Raw genomic sequence first — 19,068 nt, forward strand, 5'->3', positions numbered from 1 at the left:
AAACTGCTTGCTTTAAAGGAAGGGCCTTCGAGCTGCAGCACAATCATGGATACACCTTCTGGGGACGGCTAGGGGCTTTTTATACATGTACTAGCTTTTCTATAAAAAGAGTGCCTCTTTTGTAAAACCAAATGCTTCTCTGCTGGCCTACATGTCAAGGGAACTTAGCATTTCCTCATTCTTCTAGTCTGTTTCACCCCAGAGCCTTCCCAGGATTCATGAGAAAGCAGCTTGGAGGCCTGTGGGGGCGCACAGTGGGGGCTCTGGTTTTCTGCCCCCACTTTCACTGTAGCATCTCTGTCCATTTGTCTAGGTCTTGGCTCGTAACCTGCTAGTTGGTCCTCATTTTTGTTCAGGTGGAAGAAAGTAGTTTGAGTTTGAAATCTCCCAGAAGACAAACTACTTCAGCGGGTAAAGCAACTCCTTGCTGTATTGGTAAAGGGCGTTCCTGATGGGCTGCAGGGAAGCACCGTGTCCCCTCCTGTCGTCCTGTCCCCACCATCCCCCTGGGGAGGAGTGCTTGCCTTTCTCCCTCCACGTCGGCATCACCACGTGTTTCTTTGCCAGTTGCTTGGGAATGAAGTGAGCTTCTCCTACTTCTTTTAGAGTTTTGCTCGTCTATTTAGCATTGCTTCTTGGGTCTCATGATTCAGGGAACAATAAATGGCATATAATGCTGTGTGCTACTTTGAATTTCTAATCAGGCTTTAGGAGTGGCGGGTAAAAACACAAGCTCATTCAACCTGAAATGACACTGACGGCATTGAACGTGAGTCTGTCCCAGTGAAACAGGTTCAATAAATTAATGGCACCAGCAAATTTGCTACTTTTTAAAATAGTAAGATGTATACATTTCAGTATAATAAATGTTTTCCAATTGTTTTGCAAAAAAAAAAAAGGAAGGGCCTTTGCCCTGATGGAGGCCGGTCAGGTTCTCCTGGTATGTTAGGATGATGGTCTGCTATTGGGTGACAATCTGGTGCGACAGGCTCTCCCAGGCTCTCCCAGCTAGCTCCCCTAGCTCCTCCAGCTCACACACTCTTGCCTCATTTTCTTGTAGCAGCAGCTTCACCAACTGCTGGGGTACATGCAGAAAAGCACATGCTCCACCAACTGCTCCAGGATCCGCAGGTGGTTGCCACCGGCGGTTGGGAACCGGTACATGCGGCAGATGGCACCGCCAAACACTGACTTCAGTAAAGTGTCTTTTTGCAATGAAGTGTATTTTGATTGGATTCCTAATGCTTCAGTCAGGCTCTCATCAAGAGGCAGGACCATCCTCCCATTGACAGTGTCCAGAGACCAGGTCATGGGGGCTACTCCATCTGCTAGTTGATCACAGTGATGTTACCCACATGGTCTCTCTCTGCAGACCTTAGTGTTAAACGCAACCTATGATGTCTATCTTGTAGCAGGTGTGTGACCATGAATGTTCCAGAGCCTAGTAAACACATCTCAATGATCTCTGTCTGCGCATGCTACGACCAGAATGCCCGAGGAGGGATGGTGACGCTCACTGCTACAAAGCTATTTAGTTTTTGATCTAGTAATGGGATGTGCAGCTCACTGCAAGTTAAGCTGAATTCTAAAATGGGCTCATCTGGCTCCTATATGTTTCCTGCCAGTAGAGGGCAAGCATGTTGGCTGCCACATCAATAGTGGAAGCCCACTGCATTGCACGGGCCCTGGCACCATGGCGCAGTCTGTGCTCTCCTGCTGTCATGGTGTCACTGGTGAAGATGTACTTCTTGTCCTGGGTCAGAACACGCCCGATTCGCAGGGAAACACTGTCATCAATCCCTACTTGCCTGAGGTGGCAATAGCCAGGACATATCTGTTCTTGGACCATATGGCATTTCTTCAGGGAAGTTCCTCCAAATTCATCATCTGCTGGTACACCTGGACCCAAGTCACCTGCTGCCCAGCTGGTCCCACGGTGGTCCTCAGTGCCAGCAGCAGCAGCAGCAGCATCATTGCCCGGTCATCAGGTCGTGGGCTTCGGGGTGCTGGTCCTCTGGGCCTGGCCTACAGCGCATGCTCTGGCACTCGCTACTGTCTCACATTCTAGGTGGCACACCCGGCCCATTTTTTTCATTCCTAATCAATCCCCCTGCCTTTTTGTTTTATCCTTGAAGTCTATTTTCCCTATAACAAGTGAGAAATTTCAGCAAGATGCCAATTTGAATATATCATTCCTCTCCTTAAAATATTCTGGTGGTGGGGCCAGTGCCACGGCGCAAAGGCGAAGCCTCTGCCTGTGGCACCAGCATTACTATTTGGGCACCTGTTCATGTTCTAGCTGCTCCGTTTCTGACACAGTTCTCTATTTATAGCCTGGAAAGCAGCGAAGGACTCAAGCCTTGGGACTCTGCACTCATGTGGAAGACCCTAAAAAAGCTCCTGGCTCCTTGGCTTTGCATCGGCTTAGCTCCAGTGGTTGAGGTCATTTGGGGAGTGAACCAGTGGATGGAAGACCTCTCTCTGTCAAATCTACCTTTCACATAAAAATAAATAAATCGTCTTTAAAAAGTGAGCTGGCAGAACATCTTTTTAAAACTCTGATGATAACTATTAAATAAAACCACAAATGATATGAAAATTTAAGTGTTAAAAAGGAAAATAAAATAATGGTAGGTAAAAAATAAAGAATACTTGATATGAAATCTACAATGAAAATATAAAATAGTTATGAAAATTAATGTACCAAATAAGAGCTAAAGAAATTGAAAAACACATATGAAGCTTTAATGCACCTCTATTAGTACCTAAGTGGATCAAAATAAACAAGGATATAGAAAAACAGAATATCATACTCATGCATTTGTTTGATATTGCATATACTTAATATTTTGAACAGAAATGCCTTTTTCTTAAGTGCTTTGGAACATTCATAATATCTAATCATACATTTGAAAACACAAAAGACACATACTCTCACAACAATATATAAGAGAAAAATGCTATATACATTATGTGACAATAATGTACTAAAACTAAAGATTAATATCAAAGTTTTGAAACAGGAGGTTGTCAAGTCTTTTGAGATAAAAAGAAAATAAAACATGAAATTGCAAAATTGCTACATACCAGAACCAAAATAGATCCTAAAAGCAGCGATTAAAGAAATCCATGGTTTAAAAATAAATGAATTAAATACTTAGGAAAATACAATATATGAATATCTAATAAAAAGTTTAAGTCAGTGGCTGGCGTGGTAGCCTAGTGGCTAAAGTCCTTGCCTTACATGCATCGGGATCCCATATGGGCACCAGTTCACGTACAGGCTGCTCCGCTTCCCTTTCAGCCTGGGAGCGAGCTGAGGACACCCAAAGCCTTGGGACCCTGCACCCACATGGGAGCCCTAAGAGACTCTGGGCTCCTGGCTTTGGATTGACTCAGCTCCAGCCATTATGGCCACTTGGGGAGTAAGCCAGCAGAAAGAGATCTTTCTATCTCTCCTCTCTAGAAATCTGACTTTCCAATAAAAATAATCTTTTTTTTTAAATCTTAAGTCACAAATTAAATTTTTTAAAACGTTATGACACGTAACCATACAACATTCAGCCAAGATACTTAACTTTCAGTATCTTTTACTTAGAGAAAACAAAACTTGCCAATGTGCATTTATAGTGTAAATCTGTTTTTTGGTTTGTTTTCTTTTTTTAATGTATGGAAAGCAAAAGTAGAAATTTGGATTTCTGAAAGCTATCCATGGGATAAGAATTATCGAGGGAATAGAAGATCAGACACAACAGCAATTTCCCCGCTGATCCCCAGAGCTTTAACAGCTATCTGCTTAAGTTCTTTGCCAAGAATTCAGAAGGCTCTGCAGGCAAGCTACTCACATTTCCAATTTCAAAGTTCTGCCTCATCAGGAGGTAGAGGGAGGCGCTGGCATGTGAGCGGATCGTACTGATGCTGCTGCTGCAGTGCCGCAGAAGCCGCAGGCACAGGTCAGCACACTGCTCTGTCTCTTCTTCAAACAGCAGCTCAGGGAACTGTAAAAAACAAAACCAATCACAACACACGCACTGGACTTAGACAGCAAAAGTTCCAGAGACATGTCAATATGACCTGAATAGAAGAGGCATTAAAAGGGCTTAGACACTGAAAAACAACAACAACAACAACAACAACAGGGGTCAGCAAAGGAATCCTCTGCTTGTGGTGTGAGCATTCCATACGGGCGCTGGTTCAGTCCCTGATGCTCCATTTCTAATTCAGCACCCTGCTAATGGCCTGGGAAAGCAGCTAAGGATGGCCCAAGTCCCTGCATCCTTACACCCACATGGGTGACCTGGAAAAGCTCCAGGCTTCAAGCTCCTGACTTCAGATTGGCTCAGCTCTGGCTATGGTGGCCATTTAGGGAGTGAACCATTAGATGAAAGGTCTCTGTTTTTCCTTCCCTCTCTTCAACTTTCAATTAAAATAAATAAATTTCTTTTAAAAAAAAGAAAGAATAAAAGAATTATTAAGGTACAATACTCACTAATGGTTAACAGGGTACATCGTAGGGTCAGATAGACTAGGTTTGAAAACCAGTCTCGGTGTGATGGCTCAGTTGGCTAAATACTCACCTTGCAAGCACTGGGATCCCAAATGGGTGCCAGTTTGTACTCTGGCTGCTCCACTCCCCATCCAGCTCCCAGTTTGTGGCCTGGGAAAGCAGCCGAGGTTGGCCCAAAGCCTTGGGACCCTAGACCCACATGGGAAACCCAAAGAGGTGCCTGGTTCCTGCATACAGATGAGCTGAGGTCTGGCCATTGTGGCCATGTGGGGAGTGAACCAACAGATGGAAGATCTTCATTTCTGTGTTTCTCTCTTTGTGTAACTCAAACTTAACTTTCCAGTAAATATAAATAAATCTTAAGAAAGAATAGAAGGAAGGGAGGGAGGGACAGAGGAAAGAAGGAAGGAAGGAAGGAAGGAAGGAAGGAAGGAAGGAAGGAAGAAAGAAACAAACAAACAGACAGACAAAACAGTTATGTTAAGGCTAGTGCTGTGGCACAGTTGGTTAAGCTGCTGTTTGCGACGCTGGGATCCCATTTAAGTGCCAGTTCAAGTTCTGCCTGCTCCATTTCTGATCCAGCTCCCTGATAATCCATCCGGGAAGGCATCAAAAAATGGATACTTGGGTCCATTACCCACGTGGGAGACCGGAAAAGCACTGCAGGCGCCTGGTTTTGGACTGTTCCAGTCCCTGCCTTTGTGGCCATTTGAGGAGTAAACCAGTAGGTGGAAAATACCTTCTCCTTATGATCCCCAATTCCACTCCAGTAATCCTGCCTTTCAAATCAATTAATCTTTTATTTAAAAAATTGGTTATACCACTTTATTAGCTATTAGCTTGACCTTGTGATATTTCATTATTACAAACAAATGTATGAAAGTTATTTTTTCTGGTTAAATTTATTTTTTCATGGTCCCCCCCTTTCTTTATTGGACAAAAAGTTACACTGCTAACTATTTAGAAACTGACCATGGTGCAGAGCTCTAAGCCAGAAGCATAAAGGAATGGTAGTGGTGTGCTGGGGAGTCTTCCTCCAACATCACCAAAACCTAGGCGACACCATCTTAGGCTCCTTCACAGACCAAAGCCAGGGCTTGGGCCCCTAGGTCAATGCTCAGGTGCCTGTGGCTGCATCACCCTCAGCAAGGGCTGGAGGCAACAGCCAGTCATGTCCAGGCCTGGAAGCAACTGGAAGGGGGAGAGGAAATGGGCAGGTGCTGTCCAGCTGTAGATGGTTAATAGAGTGCACCTAAGGCAGACTGAGGGATGGGGAGAGGCCGGGGAGCAGAATGCAGCCATGCAGCTGTGCAGCCGTGCAGCCCAGAGTCGTGCTCTGAGCAGTTGGTCAGAGTGGTCACTCTGAGTCCCCAGGTGCAGCTCCTGCTCCAAGCCTGGCCACAGGGCTCAGACTCAGGGATCTGGGATTCCTCATCTACCAGCTCAGGCTCGAGGTACTCTCTGTGGGCCAGGATCTCTCCAGGCTACTGGTGACTGTCTGCTTGCCACAGACCAGAATCCCCTGGGGAAGCTGCTGGGTGAGTCCAGAAGAGCATGTGGGGGCTCTGACGGGTCAGCCAGGCCAAACACACTTGGACTTCTGCCTGGCCAGAAAGTTCTGAATTGTGATTGGCCGCTGCTGCCCAGGCAGCCCACAACACCCAATGAGCTTTCTCGTTTCTTCCTTTTGCTTGATCTCTGGGTAGCACTTCACCCTGTTCTCTGACTAAATTTTATCAATTTAAATTTCTGCATTTTGTGTTCTACAATGACTAAAATGGAATAGTTACCTTCAAATTTCAAGAACACATACATTTCCAGGGCATAACAAAGCACCTGAACAAATAAAAATATCTCCTTTCTGCTCACAATAGGATAAGTTAGTTGAATTTCTTTAACACTGAATTTTGACAAACTGAATTTAAAAGGAACAAACAGGAGCAGGTGTTTGTTGCAGTGATTGAGATGCTGTCTAGGCTGCCCAGCCGAGCAGGTGCCTGGCTCTGCACAATTCTGCTTCGAAGTCCATCTTCCCACTCACGTACAACCTGGGGGTGGGAGGCAGCAAATCAAGTACTAGGGTCCCTGACACCCACTTTGGAGACCCAGATGGAAATCTGGGCTTTGGCGTGGCCCAGCTCCAGCTGTTGCAGCCATTCGGGGAGTAACCCAGCAGATGGAAGATCTCTGTCTATATCTCTCTGCCATCACATTAAAAAAAAAAAATGAATGAAAGGAAGAAAAAGGACAGAAGAAGATGAAAACAAGACACATTCCATATATATTTTTAAGGATTTATTTACTGATTTGAAAGGTAGAGCTAGAGACAGAGAAAAATGAGAGGAGAACAAGAGAGAACGGAGAGGGAGAGATGGAGATAAAGAGATAAAGAGAGATAGAGAGAGATAAAGAGATAAAGAGAGATCTTTCATCTGCTGGTACACTCCCTGAATGACCATGACATCTGGGGCTGGGCCAGGCCGATACTAGGAGCTGGGGACTCCACGTGGGTCTCCAACGCGGGCGGCAGTGGTTCAGACACTTGGGCCAACTTCTGCTACTTTCATAGGCACATTAGCAAAGACCTGGAGAGGGAATAGAGCAGCTGGGACCTGAAACAATGGCCACAGGGAATGACAGTGTTTTCAGGAGGCAGCTTCCTTCCCTATGCCACAGTGCCGGTCCCAAGGCCCATAGATGAGTTATTAATTTCAGGCCTGTCTTCACATCAAAACCGCTATTTTTTAAACTACTGGAACTGATTAAAGATGATCCAAATAAATGAGAAATTCCAAAAGGCAGGCATAAGTAGAAAGAAAAGAACAATTAAGGGTCTCGGCTCATTGCTTAAACATAAACTATACATATTAACAATGAATGTGTCAAATGCTCAGATAATGTGAATAGAGAAAGCAAAATTTGGTGACACCAGGTACAACATAGCCTACCTTTGAAACCAGGGCTCTTTGTGTGGCGAAACAATGCTGCAGGTAGACTGCACTTTGGTTACAGGCCATGCTGTGCAGCAGGACCTTCAGCACTCCGCCAAGGATGCTTTCTTTGGACTCCGTTACAGACACTGTCTACAATTGAAAAGCAAATAAATAAAACAGTGATGGGGACCTGCAGTTTGGTTAGGAAGGTGGATTACACATCAATGCACTTCTGAAAGGTAAGACAATGAGACAATCTAGATAGAAGGACTTCAAGTAGAAGAATCTGAGTTGGATTTGGGTAAGAGAAGAAAAGGGGTAAAAAGAATAAAGTAAGAAAAAAAAAAGAGCAAGGATAAAATTGCAAGAAAGCATGAAGGGTTTAATAAAGCCACATGGTCTTGAGGGCCACAGAAGACGACTGGAGGCCAGGCTGCAGGCTGGAGCCCTGCCCGCCGTGCTGGACAAGGCTGGCTGCACCCTTCCGCCTCAAGAACAGAAACCCCAAATTCCAACTGGGGACTATTCAAAGAAACACACAGAGAAGGCTGAACCTTCAGCAACAGGCCTGAGAACCCCTCGGCAGCCCTGGCTCCTCCTACCCACACAAAGGCAGCTGTGCTGACCAAGCAGCCATGGCCTCCGGCGGGCGGCTCACATTCAGCTTAGAGCAGAGGATCAAAGTATCAAGGGTTTTCTACATCTTTTTTCTTTAGACAATGAAAAAATAATACATTTTTATATTTTAGATTTTTAAAAATCAAGATAATGGATGATATTTGAAGAAGTAGCAGCTCTCCAATGTGCAGACAGTGGATCAGAAAAAGAGCAGAGAGCATCCCAAAGCAGGGGGCCAGTGTGACAGCTTTGAAATAAGAACCTGACAAAAATGCTGGCTCTGATGGAAAAAGAATGGGAGGCGTTAGACGCAGGAAGGCTCTTCAAGGAAAATGTGTATACTAAAAACTATGCATTAACTTCCTAATAATTTTTCAGAAATCAGTGTACTTTTATCCAACTCTTCATGTATTCTCATATTTACTAAACAACTGAGAGATGATGGTAATTGATTTAAATTCTGGTTCTTCAATTTACTAGTCATGTGATCATGGGAAATGATTTAATTTCTCTGTGCTAGTGCATTCTCATCTTCATGAGGGGTAGAGGTTACTGGTAGTTCAACCATATGAGTTCCCTGTGAGACTCAAATGATACAATACTTGTGAAGTCCTTGGGACTGACACAGGAAAAACTAAATCAGTTAGTTTAATCCTGCTGTTATCAACCGGATAACACTCTCCGCAGGGGCTTTTGTTAAGACCGAATGTGGCGACCACACACAGGAGACTACTGCTACGGCATGCAGAAGACACTGACCCAGCTTATTAAACGCAGCTGTGACTACGCGGGCATTTTGAATAGTCTGATGGCGGGACTAATAGCACTCAGGGAACATTCAGAAATGTCAGAGTGGCCTTGGAGGTGAGCGACAATGAAACACGGATTATATAACCATCCTCAGAGCAGAGAGCCAAAGCTTCAGGAATAGACACAATTTGTGATGGCAAAGTCACGTAACATTTGGAACTAAGCTTTCAGGAACTACCACTATTTGCATGTAACACTATGGCCCAAGAAATCATTTGCCCAAGCCCAATTTATCGAAACTGTACTTTAAATCTGTCTTTATGTTTTTACCTGGACGACAATCTCCAATGTGTCCAAAATAATCAGATTTGCCTCAGTAGCTAGGTTTCCATCAATCAGTGCTTCATGTTCAATCTCTGCTCTTGACCTAACACAAAATATTATGAGAAATTATATTTATATTTTTATAAACCACAATCCAAAACAGGTTTAAGTACAGAGAAGTAAAAAATTTAAAACTCTCTTCAATATTTAAATAAAAATTTACAAGGATATAAAAGCAGTATTTCACATATCAAAAATATTCTTAAACGTTTTGTTGAATTTGTCAAAAAACATGATCTTATCCTGTTACTGAAAGTATGCTATGACTAAAAGCAAAACACCTGTTAGTTTTCAGACAAGCAGCAAACACAATTTTACTTTGAATGGTGTGCCACTAGGTGGCGCCAGAGGGGCTTGCACTTAGGAGTGCTATATATACAAAATATTCATTTTACCATTTTAAAGTTTCTCAATTTAGCAGTACAAAGGCACTTCTTTTTCTAAGGTTTTATCTGATTTCCGCCAAATTTTCACTACAAATATGCTCATAATATTATTTAACTCTATAATGGTCTAAATGAATTACTCACTGGAAACATACTAATTTGAAAAAACAAGATAAATGAGCTGATTGATACATTAATCGTGATCATCATTCCACAATTGCATATGCATATTAAAACATGCTGTGTGCTATAACCGCATAATTTTGTCTATTATAAGTCAATAAAGTGAGGAGAAATTGCAAAAAAATTTGATGTAGTAAAGAGGTTTATGTGAATGCTAACATTTCTATGTGCTATTTAATGAAAATAAGAAATTTAGAAATAACTACACATGACTATACATGATTTGTGGGTAAGGTTGACAGTTTTGTTTGAGCAGCAATGGATAAACCAAACAGAAAGTTCAGGGACATACAGTAGACCGGCGCTGTGGCAGAAAGTAAGCTGCAGCCTGGAATGCCGGAATCACACACAGAATTCCATAGCAGCACTGGCTGCAGTTGCAGCTGCTCCATTTCCAACCCCTGCTAACGTGCCTGGGAAAGTGGGGGGAGCTGGCTCAAATGGCTGGGCCCCTGACACCTATATGGAGACCAGGGCAGATTTCTGGCTGTTGACTTTACATCATTCGAATTCGCTATATGGAGCATCTTCATTTTCCCTGCCCATCTCCCAGCTGCCTTTCAATTCAAATAAGATAAATCTTAAAAAAAAAAAATACAAGGACATATTAAATACTAACTGTTTGAAATTTATAGATATGCAAGTCTGAACCTTGTTACCAACCACTAAAAAGGGTATATAAACTTCCTCAAATCTCAGAAAGCTGAGGACATATTATAAAAATGCAGAAACATCACAATACAGTAATTACTAAATACCACTTAGACTAACAATTAGACAAATGGACCTGGACAGGGGAAGAGAATGAGAAAAAGCTCTCAGGCAAAGCTCACAAGAACTGAATCACACTGCATATGCCCAGGTAATGCCAATGCTCAGCCAGTTACACTGGGTTCACCTGGGGTAATCAGAATGCTCGCACAGACACACTGCATTCACCCGGGTAATTCCAAGGCGTGTGGATGTGGCACTGGGGCTGCTGGCTTGCTCTGTCCCTCTCTGCTGCCTCCCATAGGCTGCTGCTTCTTGCATGGCAGGATTTTACTGTCCAATGATAAAGTATTTCTTGTAATTTATTTCTGATACTCTTTTGAGGTTTGGCCTGAAGACAGTTCTTTTCATTTGTTTAAAGATTTATTTATTTTTACTGGGAAGCCAGATTTACAAAGAGAAGGGGAGACAGAGATTTTCAGTCCACTGGTTCACATCCCAAATGGCTGCAACAGCTGGAGCTGAGCTGATCCAAAGCCAGAGACCAGGGGCCTCTTCTAGGTCTCCAACATGGGTTCTAGGTCCCAAAGACTTGGGACATCCTCCTCTGCTTTCCCAGGCCACAAACAGGGAACTGGATCAGAAGCAGAGCAGCCAGGACACAAACTGGCACCCATAAGGCATGCTGGTGCTTAAAGGCAAAGGATTAGCCTATTAAGCTACGGCACTGGCCCCAGCCTGAAGACAGTTCCTAAGACAAGGTGGCTGTCCATCCTGGTTTGCCTTGTGATAGGATCAAGGGAGGCACACTGGGAACAATTAGTGCTAAGCACACAAGAGTTTTAGGCAAAAGTGAATGAGCTGGTCCCCTTATGATCAAGAGGTTTCGGGTCAGTCAAGCTATTAGAGCGCTACAATAACTACAAAATGGTAGCGCCTCAACTTAGTGCTATTCCAAGCAGGGCGAGATTCCCTGTAGTCACCTGGACACAGCTGAGGTTGTTCTGGGTCGTTGGGACAGTCAATGTGTCTGGTCCCCAGGGCAAGAACTAGGCTTCCAGTTCTTGAAACACTTGTGACTGTTCAATCTGACACCTAAAATATGCTCAGGAAATAGCTGCTGAATGCTTCTCCACTATTTATTATCACTTGACAAATTCCCCTAAATCTTCTCAAATTTTAAAATTGAACATTTTACAAGATTTAAATTTCTAGTAAGCATAAAATAAAACAAAAATTCTTCATTCCTCTACTCCAGCGAGCCCATAAGTAACATAAACAACAGATTATTATTACTTGTCAAGCTTCTCTGTGTTCTGACGCCAGTGAGTCATATCTTTCCTCCACCTTAGATTTTCTTGGCTTCCAAAGGCACTTCCAGATGGACTTCTCTCTGTCAAATGAATTTTAAAACTATTTTTAAAATGTTACTTCAACCAGTTCACATACATGTATATTTGAAAACATACAAAAATATTGTATCAACCTTGCAATCTGAGTTCATGTGGGAAATCAGTATTTTTTTATTAAATATTTTTCACATTAATTACAAAAGAAAATATTTGCTAACTGAAATCATTTCTGAAAAAAAAGTGACATACATCGTTTCTAAACAAGTAAATGTCATGACACCCCGCATGGGTTCCTAAGGCCCTTGTGTCGTGACCTCATTTCCTGCCACTTTCCCAGAAGAATGCCCCCTGGTGGCTATTCTGCACCCCTCATGATTCCCTATCAGTACATACAGTTGCACCCGTGTAGGGTTCTTGAGAGTTTATGGACAAATGAAATTAAAAGATACAAGTATTCTGGTGCACAGAATTTTGAAACCCATGTATATTTTTTTCTTACCATGTATATTTCGTGAGCATTTTGGAAATTCTCATTTGTCTGCATTTCAAAGGTTTATTGATATTTTAAAAAGTATCTTTTAATTCTGTTTTCCATTAACTTTTAAAAGTCTCCAGGCACATGTTCTTGATTTAGAAGAACCCAGACATGGGTTGTTTCTCTTTCACCTGCTTGCTCTCAGAAATGCTCACTGGCCAATCACGCACCATCCCTTCAGGAAGTCCCTCCCCGGCTCGTCAACACCTCCCTAGCTCTTCCTTTGTTCCTTTCCATAGCTCAGATTGTCACAGAAAGTATAAGCTAGTTAAGAACAGAACAGTATTTTATCCAGCCTTTGTGTTCAGGCTAATCAGTTGTCTGGCAAATACCTAGAGCTGAAAGTTTGTTTAATAAATATGCAAAACTGAAAGAATTCCTACAGTAACTACTTCCATGGATTTAATAAGGTTAAGACAATATAAAAAAGAAAAGGTTCTCTCCAGCGATTCCGAAGTTTTAAGGCCCATCGAATGGCAGGGTTCCTTAAATGAGCAGCAGTAACAGAAACGACTGACACATCAGAAGTGGAGAAGGCATTGGAACTGGGCAGAGAGAAACAAGTGTACCATAAACAATGTAAGCAGTCATAGTTTAAAGCTTTCAGTTAGAAAACTAACACCTTCTTTTGAAACAGATGAGACTTCATATTGCTCAGGAGCATTAATGAATAACAAAAGTAAAATTCAAACTTCAGGGCGCAATGGCTCAGTGGCTAAATCCTCGCCTTGAACACACTGGAATTTCATATGGCCACCAGTTCGTTTCCCAGCTGCTCCTCTTCCCATCCTGCCTGTGGCCTGGGAAAGCAGTGGAGGACGGCCCAAAGCCTTGGGACCCTGCACCCATGTCGGAGGCCCGGAAGAGCTCCTGGCTCCTGGCTTCGAATCGCCTCAGCTCCACTCATTGCGGCCACTGGGGATTGAACCAGCAGATGGAAGATCTTTCTGTCTCTCCTTCCCTCTGTAAATCTGCCTTTTCAATAAAAAATAAATAAATCTTGAAACAATTCAAAATTCAAATAGAAATGAAAGACATACTAAAATAAATTTTATTTCTTATAAAAAACACCTATATTTCTTTTTTTTTAAAGATTTATTCATTTTATTACAAAGTCAGATATACACAGAGGAGGGGAGACAGAGAGGAAGATCTTCCGTCCGATGATTCACTCCCCATGTGAGCCGCAACGGCTGGTGCGTGCCGATCCAATGCCGGGAACCTGGAACCTTCTCCAGGTCTCCCACGTGGGTGCAGGGTCCCAAAGCTTTGGGCCATCCTCGACTGCTTTCCCAGGCCACAAGCAGGGAGCTGGATGGGAAGTGGAGCTGCCAGGATTAGAACCGGCGCCCATATGGGATCCCGGGGCTTTCAAGGCAAGGACCTTAGCCGCTAGGCCACACTGCCGGGCCCAAAACACCTATATTTCTTCTACTTTCTTTCCTTCTCTATTTTTTCCTTCTCTCTTTTTAAATTTCTCTAACAAATTTTTTTTTTTAAGAAAACCAAAGGTATGACTATATTAAGATATTTATTGGAAAAGTAAATATTGGTTAACCTATGTTGAATACTTAAAAATAAATAATTACAATGGCTTAATTTTTCCAACATAAGAAAAACAAATACTTTTTTTGGGGGGGGAGGCAAATGAGAATGTTTTACTAATAGGCCCTTACTGGAAGTTCATCTCCCAACAAAATCATCGCCCCTCCTCATTGGCTCTCTCTGGTCCCGAGGTTGAAGTTTGAGACTTTGATCCTGGAGTTCTGTGGCTCTCAGGTGCAAAATGAACTCAGCAGCACTCCAACGGAAGGATTCAGCAGGGCTGGCCAGCTCTTCTGGCATCATCCTCCATGGACCGTGCACAGTAGGGAAGTGCTCTGCTCTGGCCAGACTCTGGGGACCCTGGGTGAAACCCTGCAAGGTGGGGGGTGGTCTCCTGGGCACGGCCATCTGCTGTGCTTCACACTATGCCCACTTCTGCTCATTCTCCTAGCTGTGATCGTCTTCTTCCTACCTATGTTTCTTGGGATAAGAACCCTAAAGAAAGTTGGGCAAAACTCAAGCGACTGAGGTTTCAGAACTCAGAGTTGCCTGAAATCTCCCCAATTTAAGGATCTTCAACTGTCAATCCTTGGGAACCAGAAGGGCATCACCTGTAATTACTTTCATGGGTTTTGCTAATATTTTAAATGTAGCACTGCGCCATGCCAAGGAGTGCCACACCTCAAATGTCACATCTTTGTGACAATATTATGCTGTGTAAAGAAACAACCAATGGGATATCTATCAGGATTTTTCCCCACTTCTTAAATGCCAGGAGTCTCAAAGAAGGAATAGGGGATAAGACAGGATGCATGTGGATGTTAACCAGTGTATCTCAGGTGCAGTAAAATGCAGTTTAAACATCACTGTCAGGAGGCCAGGATTTCTGGGCTGAGGTTTCTCAGAATTTCAATCTGATAGGATCACATCTCAGCGCCTAGGGCTGGCAGGTTCCCTCATGCTCTGCGGGGTGTCTTCTCGAGTTCCAGCGGCCCTTTATACCGCCCCTCCCCCCACCCCATGTGGCCACGTCCGAATGGTGGGACGGTGGCGGAATGACAGGGGACCACAGGCCGCCTCTGCGGGGCCGGAGGGTGATCCCCGGAAAGTGCGACAACTCGAACCATCCAGGCGGGCCTGGGGCTCCTGGGGTGCAGTGGGGCGCCCCAGGCGCCCAGAGGTCCAGTTCCGGGCCGAGGCGGGCTCGGGGAAGGGGCCCCCCAAACTCTTTTTTTTAAAAAGATTTATTTTTATTGGAAAGTCAGATTTATAGAGAAAAGGAGAGACAGAAAGATCTTCTATCCATTGGTTCATTTCCTAAGTGGCCGCAATGGCTGGGGATGAACCAGGACCCAGGAGTTTCTTCTGGGTCTCTCAGCAGGTGCAGGGCCCCAAGACTTTGGGCCGTTCTCGACTGCTTTCCCAGGTTACCAACAGGGAGATGGAAGGAAGTGGGGCAGCCAGGACAGGAACTGGCACCCATTTAGGACCTCAGAGCATGCAAGCTAAGGACTTTAGGCTTTAGGCTACTGTGCCGGGCCCAAAAACTTGAATTTTTCTACTCAAACAATGATGGCTGTCTTGAGGATACACGTTTCAATACCTAACTGGCATGTTGTTAATTCCGCTGTTCCCAGAAGTGAACATCAGAAAGAGATGTCAAAAAATGAGGAAGCTCCAGACTATGATCTCAATTACCCGCCTCTTTGAGCTTTACTTTCTTAATCTATAAGGTGAGTACAATTATTCATTGGATTTTGGGAACAATTAAAATGATCTAAGTACAAAGGAATTTGCATGCTTTTTTAGAAGTGTGTTGAACAGGGCCTGGCGGCGTGGCCTAGTGGCTGAAGTCCTCGCCTTGAATGTCCCAGGATCCCATATGGGCGCCGATTCTAATCCTGGCAGCTCCACTTCCCATCCAGCTCCCTGCTTGTGGCCTGGGAAAGCAGTTGAGGATGGCCCAAGACCTTGGGACCCTGCACCTGCGTGGGAGACCCGGAAGAGGTTCCAGGTTCCTGGCTTTGGATTGACGCAGCACCGACCGTTGTGGTTACTTGGGGAGTGAATCATTGGATGGAAGATCTTCCTCTCTGTCTCTCCTCCTCTGTGTATATCTGACTTTGTAATAAAAATAAATCAATCTTTAAAAAAAAAAAGAAGTCTGTTGAACAGAATAAATAAAACATAATGGTATGTTGTAAACTATTGAAAAACAGAGTACAAAAACAGGGTCCTCTTAACTCCTATGGAAGCAGATTCTCATATTTATTAAATTTCAGATAAACAGAACATGAAAGAGACACTTAAAATAAATGATCAGTGTGCTAATGATTTGTCAGTGAAAAATAACTGAAAATATTCATCCACACATAAGGGTTATGGAAAACATCTATTATGAAAACACAATGCATGGAGTTCAAAACTTCATTCCATTTTCTGTAAACTTTTTAAAGAATCTCACACAATCATATTTTAATCAGCATATTTTAGTACACTGTGCTGTCAACATGTGTCACATCAACAAAGGACTAAGTCACGTCCCAGACCTTAAGGAGCTTTTAGCAACAAGATTGTTTTAATCCACTTCATCATTAAGCAATGTTTACACATAAATGGCCCTTTCAAGAGGATAAGATCTATGAGTTACACTACCTTTTAAATTCTCAAAACAATCACGGATAGATGAGGCAAAGAAATGGGGAAGACTCAGCAATTTGGTTGGGGTTCAACTAATGGGAGCACGTCTGGGATCAGAAACGGGCATCAAATGCACTCACCTGCTTGGATACAAGCTACATTACTTCACTGAGGGACAACAAACTAGGACAAGTTGTAAGAGTGAAAAGGGGAAATACTTCCCAGCATGAACCCACATGCAAACTACAGACTGTGGGTGCTGACTGTGAGGGTTCATCCATTAGAAGCAACATGCACCCTGTTGCGTGGTGCTGATAATGGGAAAGCTCTGCATTTTCCTATGAATACAACACTGCTCTAAATGTTTATTTCAGTTATAATTAAAAAAAGAGGACAGGTGCTGTTAACAATGACAGAAGGAAAACAGTCTCCCGCTGAGACTATGCAGAGCCATGGTTCACCCTTCTGAAATCAGAATCGTACTGCACATTACTGCCGAGAATCAAGTTAACTCACAATGATGTTCAAAATGGTTTCTTTGAGGAAGGAAGGAAGGAAGGAAGGGAGGGAGGGAGGGAGGGAGGGAGGAGAAAAACAGACTTGCCACTGAAGAACTGCAATACCCATCTTTATAAGCCGTCGTCCAGGAACAGCAGACTGTACCTACCGAGCTGGCCTCGGCTTCTGCGCACCATTTCTTGCCTCGCGCCTATGCTCCCCAGGATAGCTTCTTCAAGTTTTGCTCTCATGTCTTTTGACTTCTTAAAGGTCAAACTATTCATTCTTTCAAACACTTTTTTCCCCTAAAATTTGAACATTAGAAAAGAGAAATTAAGGCAATTTTCTTCTTCCTTTCCTCCACTGTATTTTCTCTGTTCGTTTTTGCAGTGGTAGGATGGCGACCACTTACTCTGTACTCGAAGCACGATACACAGAGATACAGCAGATCCAACAGGCGGTTCAGCTGCAGCACTGACAGATCCGTGAACCACTTCTGCAGGACCGTTTCATCAGCATTCTTGAGAACCCAGAGCAGACAGATCAGAAGGCTCCGGCTGGACTCCGCCGAGAAGGTTGTGTGTTGCCTGCCACTCTGAAGGAAGACAGGTAGAATTAGACTGAACAACAATCATTTCTTCATTTTTGGTTGTCAATTGCTTTTCACTAAAAAAATGACAAAGATTGCTTTAAAATATGTTAAAAGAACCATTTTATTTAGATAATATCTATAAGTCATACAGTAATTGTATGGTAATGGCCTGAAGTTTAATGAGTCATTCCTGGCCAACAGAAGCATGTTTTAGTCTTCAGTGGGGTTACCAGCAGATAATAAATAAATGCTAATAAAAGCATAAAGGAAAAACTAAATAATCTACCACAAGAAACTGAAAGAATGATGGGTGTTGTTGCCCTGCAGGCTAAGAGGCTGCTTGGGAAACCAGCATCCCATATCTGAGTACCAGGTTTAGCTACCCCCCTTCCAATCCAGCTTCCTGCTATCACACTCTGTGGGAGGCAACAGATGATGCTTAAGTGCTTGAGACCTTGCCACCCAGGGAGACCCACTGGAGTTCTTGATCATAGTACTTGGCCTGACCCAGCCCTGGCTACCAGGGGCACCTGGGGAGCAAACCAGTAGATGGAAGACCATTCCCCATCTCTCTGTCACTCTGTTTTTCAAATAAATTAACCATTTTTTTTCTGTTCCTTAAAATTAATGAAGCCATCATAAGCTATTAGACATGATGAAAATACAGGAGAAAAGGAACTGACAAAGTAAGAGTGAGGTACGGACAGGAAGACAGGATGAAATAACGTTATTTTTAGAGGAGCACTGCTTCTGACCAAAGCCCGAAAAACATCAAGGCAAAACGCATTAGAAACACAAAGCCATGGAAATACAAAGCCATTCCGACGTAACGCAAATAAAGCTTGAAATGCAATTTGTAATTTTCAATCTGCACTGCATTCAAGAGGTGAAATACAAATTTAAAACCTTTAAGAACTTGCTTATAGTAGCATTCTACATTTATCATTTGATTTAGCACCTAATGTTATTACCAAGCTCGTTAACTCATCCCAGTTTTACAGACATGAAAACAGAATGGCAATAGCAATAGTGACAATGACAGAAACAACAACCAAAAAATAAACCATGAAATGTGCTCAACATTATACCTAACACTTTTCTTATTAAACTCTTGTAACAATGTTTGAGATATTAATCCCTATTTCTTGATTATAGGCAAGGAAACTAAAGGCTACAGATGAAGTAATTGGCCCTGATTCACCCACTAAGCAAAGGTAGAGTTAGGTTAACAAGTTTCCAAAACCTAAGTCCTTCACTGTAGCATTATATCCTAGGATTTGATTGATAACAATACCAAACACTAAGAAAAAAGCAACACAGGGGATATTGAGAGAAAGGACAGTGAAAGGTTAAACATGGGTAACCCCTGAAGGCATGCTTTCAACTACTTATCCCAATCTTTTCTGTATCCGGCATGATGATAACACAGCAGTT

At 43.1% G+C, this 19,068-nt stretch overlaps 1 protein-coding gene across 4 annotated transcripts in view; it reads right to left on the reverse strand.

Annotated features, from left to right (window-relative positions):
- The window catches only part of DOCK7 (dedicator of cytokinesis 7), a 224,280-nt gene that overhangs the window by 29,880 nt on the left and 175,332 nt on the right, over positions 1-19,068 (reverse strand). For all 4 annotated transcript variants that reach the window (XM_004588728.4, XM_058657374.1, XM_036494308.2 and 1 more), the window contains 6 exons: positions 17,455-17,637; positions 17,212-17,347; positions 11,769-11,865; positions 9,139-9,235; positions 7,456-7,590; positions 3,846-3,998 (listed from right to left, as the gene is read on the reverse strand). In XM_004588728.4, coding sequence (XP_004588785.3) covers positions 3,846-3,998; positions 7,456-7,590; positions 9,139-9,235; positions 11,769-11,865; positions 17,212-17,347; positions 17,455-17,637 — 801 coding nt within the window. The remainder of the gene's footprint in view (positions 1-3,845; positions 3,999-7,455; positions 7,591-9,138; positions 9,236-11,768; positions 11,866-17,211; positions 17,348-17,454; positions 17,638-19,068) is intronic.

Source organism: Ochotona princeps, chromosome 2 (assembly GCF_030435755.1).
Source record: "Ochotona princeps isolate mOchPri1 chromosome 2, mOchPri1.hap1, whole genome shotgun sequence".
Classification (NCBI taxonomy): domain Eukaryota; kingdom Metazoa; phylum Chordata; class Mammalia; order Lagomorpha; family Ochotonidae; genus Ochotona; species Ochotona princeps.